General features: G+C 40.6%; 1 protein-coding gene across 1 annotated transcript in view; it reads left to right on the plus strand.

Annotated features, from left to right (window-relative positions):
• The first annotated feature begins 13,243 nt into the window (after positions 1-13,243).
• MMRN1 (multimerin 1) overlaps positions 13,244-15,234 on the plus strand; it is a 43,616-nt gene continuing 41,625 nt past the window's right edge. Inside the window, exon 1 of the mRNA XM_071555106.1 lies at positions 13,244-13,873. Coding sequence (XP_071411207.1) covers positions 13,347-13,873 — 527 coding nt within the window. The 5' untranslated portion in view covers positions 13,244-13,346. The remainder of the gene's footprint in view (positions 13,874-15,234) is intronic.

Below are 15,234 nucleotides of genomic sequence, written 5' to 3' on the forward strand. Positions count from 1 at the left end.
CACCTTCAGTTGGGTATTGTCATATTCTTCTATATACCCTACAATGCCTATCTGGAGGCTTTACGAAGGCTTTAGCCCGCTGCTTTAGATAAGCACATTTTCTTGCACAGCAACAGCCACCATCCCAAAGTAAAGCTATTTTTTCCACCCCTCCAACTCAGAAATGTATCAGTTAGGACTGATTGAAACACAACAAATGTAGCTGGCAGTGACAACCAACTGAGAACATGCAGTAATTGAAATGGGGTTCATAGAGAAAATTTTATTACTGCAGGGGGTGAGCATAGCTCATACACAAACATAAGCACTGATCTTAGGCCCTAATCCACTACCTGACAGAAAAATGTGTTGCTCAATTCAAGCAGTTTGAAAATCCAGAAATAAGCCATCAATCCTTTCATTTTACCATGCCTCGTAAATTTGTGAAGTCTGTATTTTCCTGCAGACCATACAACCCTTTTCATAGAACTATGAAGCTTCACAGGAAGCCAGGCACAGTCTGTCCTTCCCTGTTCTGTTCTATTTTCTTTGGATTTTCACCAAAATTGCATGTCATTAACAGTGAGTCATTTCACCAAAATTAATCCACTGAAACTCCCTGTCCAGTAGTTGGAAACACCCCTGGTTAATGGCCCAGGTTACTGACAAGGCTTGTGCTGGACTGGAATACACACTGGTGGGGTTTTCCCTGCTATCTCCAGTCTGCTACTCCCCGGACAGATTCTGCTCTGCATGAGCTACCAGTTTGATACATCCATATAAAAGACTAGATTGCCTGAATTCTCTACCACTACACTCCAAATTCATAAGCAAAAAGGGGAACACGCCTATGTGCCAAACCAAGAACTTATTTTTAGTTTAATGAAACTCTAAACCATTTAATGAAATAACTATTTTTAGTCCAGTTGCAATGATACTGACATGGTTCAAACGAAATACAGTTTAAAATGACATATACTCAGACTTCCTAGAACCTACCCTTTTTTTGGGTGTAGTTCTCACCCTTGCACTTCCACTCTGGGTATGAAGGCTGGCAGCTTCAGGCCGCGGGCAGGGAGTTACAGCACAGTCAGCACCTCCTCTCGGGGAGAAGTGGGATGTTAATTCTCCTTTCTCAACCCAGGACCTATGGTTGGGATCATTTTTGTGTTTGGTAGCAGCATCTACACTGATCCTTTTTCCTTGGTATGTGATACCATGTTACAGACTCATTTGTGAGTTTGACATGTTATATACTAATTATTTGTTCTCTTCCCTTACCACTATAACTGGTTTTAGCCAGCTGCCCAAGTTGCTTTCCTTTGATAACCTATGTGTATCATATTTATAGCAACTGACTAGTGCTGAGGTGTTCGTGGTCATGCATTTACTGATATGATCTTTTGCCTGTGCCTTAAAGCTCCTGCTTTGATCCCATGCCTGTGGTCCTCTATGCTGCACTTTATTTGTAGGTCACAGATAATCCACTGTACACATAACAACTATGTGTTATTACAAATAATAATAAACATCACATCACACAATTATACAGAGGTAAGCAAACACTAAAACAAGATCAGTAGTAGCTATTTGGCCATTAGCTAATTACTGTTACAATGAGAAAGTTAAAATGAAGCTTCAAGAAAACCGAAACAAATCCACACCTTCCAGAAATGCTTTTTGGTAAACAGAGAATGGAGAAACAGCACCTATCTCACTTCCTTTCCTCTGAATGGAAAAAAAGAGTTCAAGGAGATAGAAATAATCTTTCCCCAAGGGTTTCAGAGGTCCAGCATTCTCCAGGACTGAAAAGACATTTATGCATGTGCTAGGATTAGCTGGAGAAAGAAATGTGGCAGATGTTGAAAGAGTAGGACAGGATGTCTCTCTATATTAAAATGAGATTGGAAGAGCTTAAAAACTTGTAGAAAAGTTACTAGGACTTTCTCACCTGTGATATTCACTGCCATACAATATGTGAAGTCCAGGTCACCCCTGTCCAAGGCCAAGATGCAACTGGTTAAATCAGTGGCTGCTCTGTTGTTTCTAGGTCTCTGAAAGATCCTGGTGCTTACAGCCCATCAATGTGACTTCCAGTGAAACACCAGGGCTTTCTGTAATACATGTTTTATGTTCCCTCTTGAAAGGGAAATAGTGGCTTAAACTGGAAGGGAAGGTCAGGCCTTGCTTACTCCTAATCCTTCCAGCTATCCAGTCCAAGACAGGTTCACATTGGGCACTCGATGTGGTTGTGCTCCCAGAGTGCCTTTGCTTCTCCAGTTCCAAGTCTGAACAGCACAGTTGTTTGATGCTTGGAAAATGTCTTTTCCTGTTCTTTTTCAGTACCTGAAAATTATGCAGAGGCCTTTAGCATGTCTCAGTGCCTTCCTAGGAAAGCTCAGGAAGATGCTTGGTCTTTTCATGAGCATTTAAAGGCCTGACAGAAAACAGATCCGAGAGGCCCACGTTGCTGTACCTTCTATAGAAACAATGTCCTAGGTGTCATACCACAGTCTTATATTCCTCAGTTGCCAAAAGAGGTGGTAGCAGGTCCTACCAGTCATCCGCACTTGATGAAATGTATGTCTCAATGCATCACTATTCTAGCTCCAGAGCAGAGAGACCTTTCAAATCCAAGTACTCATTTGGCACTTATTGTGTCATGGCTTCTATATATTTAGATTTAGTACTCACTACCGAAGCTCACTGTTTTCTAAATGAAGCCACTTCAGGCTCCAGTCCAACTCTAAACTCCCAGCTGCAGCAACCATTACATTGCACATTACTCAACCCTCTTTCTCTTTTTTTTCCAAGGGAAAAATTAGTCACTACAAATAATCTACAGTTGCTCAAATGGAAGATTACACACAGAGGTTCATGTTGTCCTCCTTTTGTTTTTCTCCTAGGGCATATCAAGACTGCTAACTAATTTTCTAGGAATAGAATTAATTCAATGAGCCAGAGAAAAGTCTCTCAAATCTATTTTCTGTATGATGGGAAAAGCTTCTTTATAAATAGCAGAGGGCTCACTCCTACAGCTTGGAGCAACATCCTTCTTTTGCAAGATCAGAGGATTTCGAGAAGCCTTCAGTATAGATTAGTTTTACATATTATCCAGGTTTCCAGGAAAACAAATCATGGCTCCACATAGTCACAATGCACACAGTAGCTGAATGTGAGGTTTTAAGTCTGGGTGGAAAGGATAATTTTGAAACCCTTGTGTTAAAGGCTATGCTGAAGAGCAAATTTCAGCTGATTTGGAATAAATTTTCTGACAAATTCATGGCTTTTCCCATGGCTATACATTATGGTTTGACTGGAAAAATTAAAACAGAACATCACTGGTTACATCTGGAGATAATGTGGCCTAGTTCCAGTGTCTTAAGGAACATAGATAAAAGTATTTTAAGTAGGAAGAAAGGGAGAACAACATGATCAAGCAAATTCAATACAAGAAGCTGAGAAGGTTAAATCAAAATCAGAGTTGGAAGTTGACTCCAGCTAGTCATTGCGAATCAGATTAATTTCTTCTATAGGCATTCCACATCCTTAGCTCTTCTACTGAGCCTACTCACAGAAAAATCTGCTTAAAAATCAGCCAGAAAAAACTCTCTGCCAAAGGACTGCTCCATTCTAGAGAGTGATACTTTTGCAGGTCCTCCTGAAATGTGCAGCAAACTGGTTCTGTTCTGTGACTCGACTTACCCTGAGTCATATCTGAATGAAATTAAGACACTACCATATCCTGACACAACACACTTCAAACCACAGAGATGCCAGCTGGGAAAACCAGGCTAATCAAGTTTCTCACCCTACTGAACCAGAACACCATTATGAGATCAAGATTGCCATAAAAACTAGACTGACACATTTATTCCTATGCAGTTCATACACCCACCCTACAAACAGCAACAAGCTCTAGTCATGTATCCAACCAAACCTGGACAAATGTCAAGCACTGCAGCAAAAACTAGGAGACAGAATAATGGATAAACTTAAATTTAAATTTACATATATTGAAATGTCTACAGATGTATTATCCCCTTCCCTTTTAGGTTTCTATCCCACTAAGCCTTTCCAAATGCCCCAGACAGAGTTTGGCAGCAGACCATATCTCATGAGTAGTGAAAGGACTCCATAGCTATATGCACATTACCATTTGCAACACTGGGGCCTCAGTTCTGGAAAATGGAGAAAGTAGTTTTGTGTAAAATAAGACAAAAATTAAATCAGCCCAGAGATGCCTCAGAGGAGCAAAATACAGAAAAACAAAACATCATGAGCAGAACTCCTGTGTCTTAGGAAATCACATGCAGCCTTTTTATAGAAGATTTTTATCTTCATTGGATCCATAAAGATTTGTTCTTTGCATAACTTGCACAATGTTCATTCTGTGTAATGAGAAGCAAATGGCTTCTCACTTTCAAGTGCTTTCAAGACTGAGCTGCTTGAGGGCTGGGGAGGAGAGAGGGGAGAAGAAATCTATTTTCCCATGAAATACATACCTACAAGAAAAGTGATTAAAGAGTGTGGTTGCAGAAAGCCAAGTCTGTATATTTGCCATGGAAACAGCAGTTTTAAGAAACACTGTGATGAGAGGAGTATCAACTTCAGTCTGATTTTTTCAACATGCAGTCCTAGCAAACTGGCTAAAAGTAGGGTGCTCCTTATGCATCTTGACAAACTCCTCAGTTTTATTAGGCTGGTAATTAAGGGTCGTTTCTGGCTGCTACTTTTGAAATATCCTAGATATCCTTTGCAATATTCAGGGAATATAAGGAATAAAGTGTAAAGGAGAAAAGAAGGGTAAAGTGAGCTCTCACCTTTTTCTGGACACACCTCATCTTTTGTGAGGCCAGCAGTAGCCCTGATGCATATTTCATTCACACATTCACCTGTTTCTTGACATCCTGACACAGACACACAATATTAGGAAGAAAAGGGACATCACTGGAGATCGCCTGGAGACAAAGTAACGCAGACCTTATTCTGGTGTTTTACCTTTGGAAGTTTTTTGTTTCACCCATACCAGGAAAAGCTTGACATTGAAAGGTCTTCGAGGGCCTAAGAAATATTAATTGAAGTAGCAAACCCAAGTTTTAGCACAGGATTCCATTTTCAGAACGGTCACTACTTCTGTAGTTGTCATCTCTCTGTTCTTTGGCTCTTACCAGTTTCCTTTCCTTTTCATGTCCAGTTCATTTTCAGTCACCTCTCTTTCCCTTCATTATTCCTTTCCTTTTGCTACCAAAGGTGTACTGGAAGCATCCTGATCTCCCTTCTCATCCCTAGTGATGTGAGCAAAAATCAAGCAACCATTTTTACCAAAGGAAAGAGGCACAGATGCTGAATGCTCTTTGTTAGCACTACAGTCTGCGAGAGAGACATGATACACACTCCAAAAGAACTAGCAGAACTTCATGGCCTGCCCATAAAGTACACCAAGGGATTTGACTGCTTCCAAAGTCCAGGTAAATGTTGCTCTTGCAGCACTGCTGTTCAGGAGGATTGATCTCCCTTTGCAAAACCACTTTCAGCTGCAAGAGAATGTCTCAGCACAGATATGAATGTGTGCTACCAAAAGAAGAAGCTTTTACTTCTCTGGTCTTTTGTTACAGTCCTGGCTTCCTTCTAGTTTCCACAGGACATTATTGATCGATACACTAGGGAATGAGCTAGCATGGGATTTTGTTTTTCAGCTAATGGAGCAGACATGCGTGGGAATTCCACATGGTCAGACAGATGAAAAGTGCATCCAGGAAGCTTCTGTCCTTCAGACATCATTGCTTAGTCCCCAGTTTGCCACATTCTCCTGGAGGTGATGCCAAGCTTTTCATAGTGTTGGATTTAAAGGCTGTATAGGTATTGCTGTCCTAGGTCTTTTATTGATTTCTGGGCACTCAGGGATGGTCTGGTCTTCAGAATAGTGTGAGCATTCCCTAAGCTAAACTGTCTTTTAGCATCATCCCCTATAGGCTGGTGAAAGTGGCTACAGTGCTCACCTAAGAGTCGTGCCTCCACCACACCTGGGATGCAATTCTGGGAAGGAAATGGCTGAAGTGAGAGCTCTGCACCCATGAGTTACTTCTTTTGTTCTAGGAAAAACATAGTGTTTTTTGGTTTATTTACCTATCAAAGACATTTCTGGAAAGGAAAGGCTAGTAAAAGGTCACAGGGTTTTTTTTGCTTTTGGTTGGTTGGGTTTTTGAGGGGATTGCCAGTTCCCACTTACCTGATATCATCTTTGCCCTAAGGATAGGCTGAGGTTAGAGCAAAGCAGAGAGCAATCTTCTTCATCATCTACCACTGTTCCCACAGTGTATGTAAAAGAATACATAAACGTCTCTGAAGGCAAAAACCTTGCCCACAGGCAAAGAATATATTGGAACACATTTTAAAAATCACAGCTATAATGTGATACTTCAGCAGAGGTGTTCTTCAAATACTGTAGGATATTTTGTTTGCTTAGTTTGATCAAGAGTGATGCTGATCATGGAACATGCCTCTCTGCCTTAAGTGGATCCTAACTGCAGCTGAGTCATCAAAACCAATAAGAGTTTCTACTGTAACCACACAAACTTCACCTAACCTTTAACTGGAAAGTCCTTCTGCTACTATGTTCTTTCTATACAAGAGTAATGATTTCTCCTGTTATTATTGTCCTAAGTAAACTAAGATTCAAAGGAATTATTTTTTGAGAGGGATACAGTGGTCCTTATTATGAAATAAAAAAAACCCTAAAGAAATCTCACCGATTAATTGAATCTTATTTTAGACATCCAATTTGAACTTCCTGGATAGATATGGAGAAATATTCTTCTCTAAGTATCCAATTATTATAACCAGTAAAATGTAGCCACCTTAAGCATGATAGCATATTTTGTAATACATGCTTTTAATTCATGCTAACCAGCCATACCTGTTGGATATGAGCTCTTAAAAAACCCCCAAACCACAATCAAACAACGAGTATGGCAATTCAAAATTGGCCAGGAGTCTTCGATATGCTTTTGGGGCTTACAGAGGAAACATTATGAAAAGAAAAAGAAAAAGAAAAAGAGACTTTCTCTTTTGACATAGAGGTATTTAAAGGTCTTCATGTAACTTGATAAGAATTTTCTGCAATATTGAGGAGTGACTACAGAAGTGATTTCTTCTTATACTGATATGGATATTTTCTTGTCTTTAGTGCTGCCTTGCCCATCTGTATATGAGATAAGAAAGCAAAGTGTCTTTTTCACTGGACCAGGTCAGCTGGTACCAAAAGGCACTGCAAGAAATGTGAGATATTATGTCAAATAAAAGTGTGTTTGATGTAGAGCAAGGGAAAGCCAAATTCTCCCAGCAGGAGGCATGCCAGTGGAATAACAGCTTTCTCACTATGTTGGTTTTGGCTGGGATAGAGCTAATTTTCTTCACAGTGGCTGGTATGGAGCTGTGTTTTGGATTTGTGCTGAACGTGAGGTTGATGATATAGACATGTTTTTATTATTGCTGAGCAGGGCTCACATAGAACCAAGTCCTTCTCCACTTTTCATACTGCCATGCTGGCAAGGAATTTGGGGGTGCATAAGAGGCTGGGAGGAGACACAGACGGGACAGGTCACTTAAACTGACCAAAGGGATATTCCATATGATACAGCCTCATGCTCAGTGTATATATAGTGGGAGGAAGAAGGAGGAAGAAGGGACATTTGGAGTGATGGTGTTTGTCTTTCCAAGTAAGTGTTATATGTGATGGGGCCCTGGTCTCCTGAAAATGGCTGAACACCTGCCTGTCTGTGGGAAGCAGTGATTGAATTCCTTGTTTTGCGTTCTTTGCGTGTGTGGCTTTTGCTTTTCCTCTTAAACTATCTTTATCTCAACCCAAGAGTTTTCTGGTTTTTGACCTTCTGATTCTCTCCCTGATCCTACTTGTGGGGGAGTGACTGAGTGACTGTGTGGGGCTTTGGTTGCTGGCTGGGGTTAAAACATGGCACTTGCACAGAAACTCTCCTTTTTTGCCGTATCACTTGTGAGCCAAAGTGCTAACCAGGCATACAGCCCATGGTGTGAGCAGTGTTTTACAGCTGTTGTTGTACCTGCCAGCATAGGTAGAGAAGATGATCTAGCAGTCCTTGGCCTGAGCAGTTTTGGAGAGATTAACCCCTATGAATTTAGACTGACTAAGAGTAGGGATAGCTTTACTACTGATGAACCCCAAAGGGTGAGAAGGACAGAGAGCTGTGAGACAGACTGTTGGCTGGGTAGTTTAGGTAAACTTACTGAAGTTATGAATTAATCTGGAGAATCAACTGTAGCTCTGCCCAAGTGGATATGCAGTCTGGTAACTTAGAAGAGAGCAAACCTAATGCTCTCTTTACAGTGCTTGGGGAGAGTTGAAAGGTCTTGAAGATGGTCCAAGTTATTCGATGAGATGTTCAGGTATTTTTCTGAAGTCAGTGTCAAGTGTGTGCCATTAACAGATGTTGAATATAAAACTGTTTCTAAAATCACAGCATTTGGTCAACTTACTGAGGTATCAGTAAAGTAGTTGCCTTGTCTGAAGAACCACAGCTGTGACCCTGAAAATAATTACTGTTCTTTGTTCTGCAGTACCAAACAGGGATAACACTTTTATGAGCTGAAGGGTACTGCTCTTTATTGTAATGTAGCCTGGTGATTTAAATGTCCTCGCAGAAGTGCAGTTGCATGTTCACACTCCATTTCCACCTCCCAGAAAACTGCTTCTTTTACCATTCTGTGCTCTCATGGGAGATGAGAGTCTCTACATCCCTCCTGATGAATGTGTCAGTACATACAGAAGTTAAACTTATTGAGTGAAAGAATATGCACCCAACAGCAGCATGAATATAGACTCTGGAGTGGACACTTGATAAAGATTGGAAGCTTGAGATCTGGCTTTTGCTCCAAGGTCAACCTTTAAAATTTCCAAGAAAAGTCCATGAGGCCAGACCAGCATGCAGGGATTTCAGGAAAATTGATACACAACTAATACAAAAGATGTGACACGTATGGATTTATGCTTAAGGGGGTGAGCGGCATCTTGCGTGGGAGTTTTCAGTGTAACTTTGAACCTATTTCTACCAAAGTTTCACCAACTGCATCCAAGTGCTGATCTTTTTCTGAGTTCAATTTGCACCAACACAAGCAGCACTTGGATGTGAACAAATGCTGAAATACAATCTGTAATGAGCTTGAGATTCAGATCCAGGACATAGCAATCTGAAAATGAATATCCCAAGTTCCTTACAGTGCCAAGATTGTTTTGCTAAATAAAAACAGCTTCAAACAATTTTATCTTTTAATCTACAGCCCAGACATGTACTAATAAAATCATATTGACAATAAATTCTCATTTTGGAATATTCAGACAAGGAAATAAACACTTCTGTGAAGAAATCTATCAACCACCAAAAGCCAGACTCTTCTATACTGCTTTTTGCTGCACTGGTAGAAATCTGCAGTTGCTTCTCTGTATTTAGAGGCAGAATTAACACTTGCATAGAGTAAATCAATACAGAATCCAAGCCCTTGTTTGCTATTAGGCACTCTTACTGCATCAATAAGCACACTATACAGCTGCTGTGATTTTTGTTTGTTTTTTTTTAATCACCTTGTGTTCAATTTGCAAACACAGTCAACACTAATTTGCCCTTTATTTTGTCTTGAAATTTCTAAAAATGTGGGATGCTAAGTGCTAATTCAGGTAATGGTATTAATTCAAAATCTCAGCTATAAAGCTCAAAGATAAGCACTCACATGAAATAGCTTATGCTAGTCTTTAAATTAAATTGCTCATTAGATTTTCTCCTGTATCTTACATTCAAAGGTCATTTACACATTTTCACTATGCATAAAAAAAAAAAAGAGAGAGGGAAAATAAAGTCTCCAAAAAGGAGTACAACTGCATGTCTTTTCTAAAGTGTTGTATCATAAGTAAAACTGCATGTTTTACTTATGCAGTAGCTTGTGCTTTACCAAGACATTAAAACAGAAAAATAACCCCACAACAAATGGAAGACCCAATCCTTTAATATGCCTAAACCTTTTCATGTGGAAACTAAAAGCAAGGCACTGTTATCCAAATCTTCCAAACAGGAACAGTCATCACAGAGATTTGCTTGACTGCAATAAAAGCTAGTGTTTTATCCTTCATGTTTGGTGTTTTGCTTTGGGGTTTGATTTGGTTTGTTTTTTTTAAAGTAACTTCTGGAAAAAAATGAAAGCAATTAACCAGCTTTTCCATGGTGGCCTTGTTAGTCATTGGACTTCCATGGAATGGGGAGTTTGATTCTGTTTTTGAGAAGAGGTGAACCTAAAGTAATATGAAGCATGCCCAGAAGATGCTGTTCTGTTTTTAGATTTGTGAGGTTGGCTTTCATAGATATATGGTCCATAGTCTTTACTACAACACTGCAACACTTGTGTCAGTGGCCAGAGGCTTTTGAACCAGTTGGCAATGGCCTTTCAGATCTATATGGTTCCTGACAGGCCTACTCAGTTGCTACTTTCTACCTACTTTAAAATTTCATGTTAGATTTCTCTATGTAATTTCTTCAGCAATTACCTTTTCCCTTTCTTTTCTTTCAACAAGAAACTAGCTGGTCTTAGTCTGAGACAGCTGTAGAATGGCAGTAGGGGAGGAAAGATCTCATCTGCTCTTTCCGGACTGCAGTGTTCAACCTTTCAGCTACGAAACATAATTTCATAGAGTAATACAGATTGGAAAGAACATCCAAAGGCCAAGTGGTTCAAAACCCAACTCTAATCAGGGCTTAGATCACATTGTTCAGCGTCTTGTCTAGCTGAGTTTTGAATATCTCCAGGCATGGAGAACCAGGAACCTCTCTGGGTAACTTTTTCTATTATTCGTCTACCATTCTGCTGTAAAAAATTATCTTTACTCTTTATACTGAATATAGAATCATAGAACCACTAATTTGTAAAAGACCTCCAAGATCATCAAGTACAACCTTTGACTGAACACCACCATATCCACTGGAATACAGCACTAAGTGCCTTGTCCAATTGTTTCTTTAACACTTTCAGGGATGGTGATTTTACTATCTTCCTGTGCAGCCCATTCCAACACTCAACCACCCTTTCAGTGAAGATGTTTTTCCTGATATCCAATCTGAACCTCCCATTCCACCTTCTGAGGCCATTTCCTCTTGCTCTGTCACTAGTTTCCCGGGAAAAGAGACCGACTCCCACCTCACTACAGCCTCCTTTTAGGTAGTTGTAAAGAGGGATAAGGTCTCCCCTGCCGCTCCTCTTCTCCAGTCTAAACAACTCCAGCTCCATCAGCTCCTCATCAGACTTGTACTCCAGCCCCTTTGCCAGCTCTGTTGTTCTTTGGACTCACTCCAGCACCTCAATGTCTATCTTGAAGTGAGAGGCCCAGAACTGGGCACACAGTGCTTGAGATGTGGCCTCACCAGTGCCAAGTACAGAGGGATGATCACTTCCCTAGTCCTGCTGCCCACATTATTCTTGATACAGGCCAGGATGTCATTTACCTTCTTGGCCACCTGGGCACACTGCTGGCTCATGTTCAGCCGCTGTTGACCAGCACCCCCAGGTCCTTCTCCGCTGGGCAGCTTCCCAGCCACTCTGCCCCCAGCATGTAGCGCTGCCTGGGGTTATTGGGAATGAAGTGCAAGACCTGTCACTTGGCCTTGTTGAACCTCATACAGCTGGCCTCAGCCCATCAGTCCAGTTTGTCCAGATCCCTCTGCAGTCTTTCTACCCTCCAGCAGATCAACTTTCCCACCCAACTTGGTGTTATCTGCAAACTTACTGAGGGTACTTGATCCCCTTGTCCAGATCATTGATGAAGACATTAAACAGGACTGTCCCCAACACTGAGCCTTGGGAAACACCACTAGTGATCAGCTACCAGCTGGATGTAGATTCATCACCACTGTCTGGTCCTGGATGTACAGGCAGTTTTTAACACAGCACAGAGTGCATTTGTCCAAGCCACGGTCTGCCAGTTTCTCCAGGAGAATGCTGGGAGACAGTATTAAAGACTTTGTTGAAGTCCAAGCAGACTACATCTACAGCCTTCTGCTTATCATCTGGTTGGGTCACCTGGTCATAAAAGGAGATCAGGTTGGTCAAGCAGGACCTTCCTTTCCTCAGTGTATGCTGGAAGGGCTTGATCCCCTCATTGTCCTGTACATGCTGTGTGGGGGCACCCAAGGTCCTGGCACCAAGATCATATCCATCTGCCTAGGTCTTTTCTACATGTAAAGTTATCAATATTGTGTTTAGACTACAATTAATATTGGTTTAGAATAATATTAATTGTAAAAGTATGCAATAAAAGGAATGGACTCTGATTCAGGATATTCCTTTTATCTATCTGTCTATTTTGTTTTATCTTTCTGTCTATTTCTTTCTGTCTGGTGGGATCCAGTTAAGATGTTTAGAGATATGTATTTAGACGTTCATAGATATGGATGTACATGTCAAGTAGGTGACTAAACTGCAGTTACAGCCAATGGGGAGGACGGGATGCAGTTGTCCCATGTAAGCTTTTAACACTATTTGAAATGACCCAGAAGGGCACATCTCCCATAGATCAAATGCTGCCCCTTCCAGGCCCACGTGGGTGTTTCTCATATTCTAGAGAATCTAAAATAACACCTAACACCTATGGGCAATGCTAGAGAAATACTTCATACACATCATTATGAAGTATAGATATAGGATGAGGCGCAAATGACCAATGACTACAGGTAAATGATTACATTCAAAGGCTTGTGGTACAATTGTGGGTACAGAGTGAACCTCTTCCTTATGTCCTCACTGTTGGGAGCAGTGTCCTTAAACATTCAAACAAAAAGAGAAGGCACAGCAAGTGTTCAGCTTTGTATAGCACACCAGTTTTGCCAACACTTTTTCAAAAACAAGGTCACAATTATGAACCATTCAAAGGATGAATGTGACAAGTCACTTCTCTGTACATGTACATGTGAAAGGAAAATTACCTAATAATTTCAGTTTTTATCCCTCAGGACTACTTCATAGTACATATTTTTCCACATTTCTATTATGCCATTAATATTTATCCTGTGCCTTCTGCAGAAACTTCTTTTTTCCTCCCACATAAGCTGCCAGGCTCTCACTCGCCAAAGGGTCACAGGTTGAAGAGGGATCTACAGAAACAGGAAACCAGGCTTCCTCAGTCAGCTTTCAAACACCAAAACCTGTTTCCTTTCTACGAAAATAAAGCCGGTCAGGGCATCCTCTGAATAGGCTCACTATATAAGCAGCAGCTCAGGAGAAGGGAGAAGCTACAAGATTTGTTATTCGGGAAATAAATGTGAGATTACTTGTGGCACTTACAAACCATCAGAATGAAGGAGATCATCTTCTTGCTGTTCCTGTTGCACTTACAGAGTGGCAGCAATGGATTTAACACTCCAGGAAATCTCTGGATGACAGGACACGGTGATGAAACCCAGACAAGTCACTCTGACTTGACTCCATCTTCGACCACAACTGGTGGGTCACCCTATTCTGAAATCCAAGCTGTCAAAGTGAGTGCCTCACAGGGACCTCCTCTTGCATCTTCAGGCAAGACACTGGGAATGAAAGCAGTGAAGAAACTTTCCAGTCCTACAACGTCTGCCCCTATGAGCCAGTCAAATGGACATAGTGATGGTGACTCTGTCAGAGATGAGGTAGGAAGCTTATCTAGCAGCAAAGGGACAACTCTACGAAGTGGTCCTAGACAGGTCCCTCTCCGGCAGGCAGTCACTACAAGCCAGGATACAGCTCCAGGGAACAGATCTGTCAAGCAGTCCTCCCATACCACTGGGATCTCCAGCACACAGCAGGATACCAACTCCAAAGCATCTGGCTTTGAAACTACCAAGGGGAAGTAAGTTACGTATTTTTTCTTGTCTCCTGTGTACTGTTTAGGAATGGTTATTTTCCTGTTCCCAGTGAAATAATTGGCAACAGTTATAGCAATCTCAGTTAAACTATTTTCTGAGCTTAAAAAAGACCACCTAAAACAAGCAAGGGACCAAACCTGCAGCATTTACTTAGGCAAAACTATACATTTTTTAACAGAGTAAAAGCTGCAGTTTTATTCCTCAGAGTATTTATCTCAAAATCAACAGGAAAGTCATTATCATATATGGGTGGGAAAGGACTACAATAGACCCCTGCAGTTTTATGCACAGTAAATTTTTGTTGATTTTTTTCCTTTCTTTTCTCATGGAAAAAAAGAAATTTCCAATGTACTGTTTCATCTGGAATCTATTAAAAGTACTATGTTTGTAAACTTCTGCACTAAATTGAAATTACAACCAATTAACTGTACAAAATGCGTCAATATCTGACAATTTTAAACACATAAAAACTTACTAAGAGTGGTGTTGCAGGTGAATGTGCATTCACAACTGTGTAACTTACACAATAGCTATGCACAGCAAAGTATATCAAACTGTACTGTCTAGTTTTATAGCTCTGAAACACTCAATTATTTTCTTTGATCCCCAGTGTCTTCAGCTCTCTATGGGGATATTAATACTAACTTTGGAGATGTTGCAAGTTTCCCTTAATTGCTGATATGTAATAAGATACTGGTAGAAAATGAAAGACGCAAAGGATTGGTTGTTTTACATAGTATTTATGGAAAGTGGGCTTTCAGAATATAGATTTCTTCTTTTGATAGTACTTTCTAAATGATAGCATGCAAATTCACCCAAAAGAGAATAAATCATCCCTTAGAAGTATTCCTACAATTATCTTGCTATGTATTGCTGGGTGCTAATGTTCCTTCAACTCAAAGAAAAGATTCCTGTTGATCTGAGCATGTTTTGGATCATGCATAAGGGAAATAATGCACAAAGACCCAAAGGAAAGGAGTCCTTTACCTCTGCTTGGAAGAGATGCCACAGTATGGAGCTGCTTCCCTGACAGCTTTCCTAGCATACTCCTAGCTGTAAATGTCATCCCTTGTAACACCTTACCATTGTGTGGGGCAGAGTGTTTGAGTTAACCTGAGTTAAATGGGTTCTCTTTTTACATGAGAGCTGATAACTACATCTCCATTAAAATAGGTATTAATAAATGCTAACCTCAGTCTTTAGCTTTCCCAGCTTTCTTCAAGAACAGTATTTCAGTGAAATGAATCTTCAGAAAAACTCTGTGAATCAGCAGGTATTCTTTCTACCTTTTACTTAAGATATAAATGCAGATAGCAAAAAATCAGTCTCTGGTGAAGATGGTCTC

The sequence above is a fragment of the Pithys albifrons genome, chromosome 5, assembly GCF_047495875.1.
Source record: "Pithys albifrons albifrons isolate INPA30051 chromosome 5, PitAlb_v1, whole genome shotgun sequence".
Lineage (NCBI taxonomy): Eukaryota > Metazoa > Chordata > Aves > Passeriformes > Thamnophilidae > Pithys > Pithys albifrons.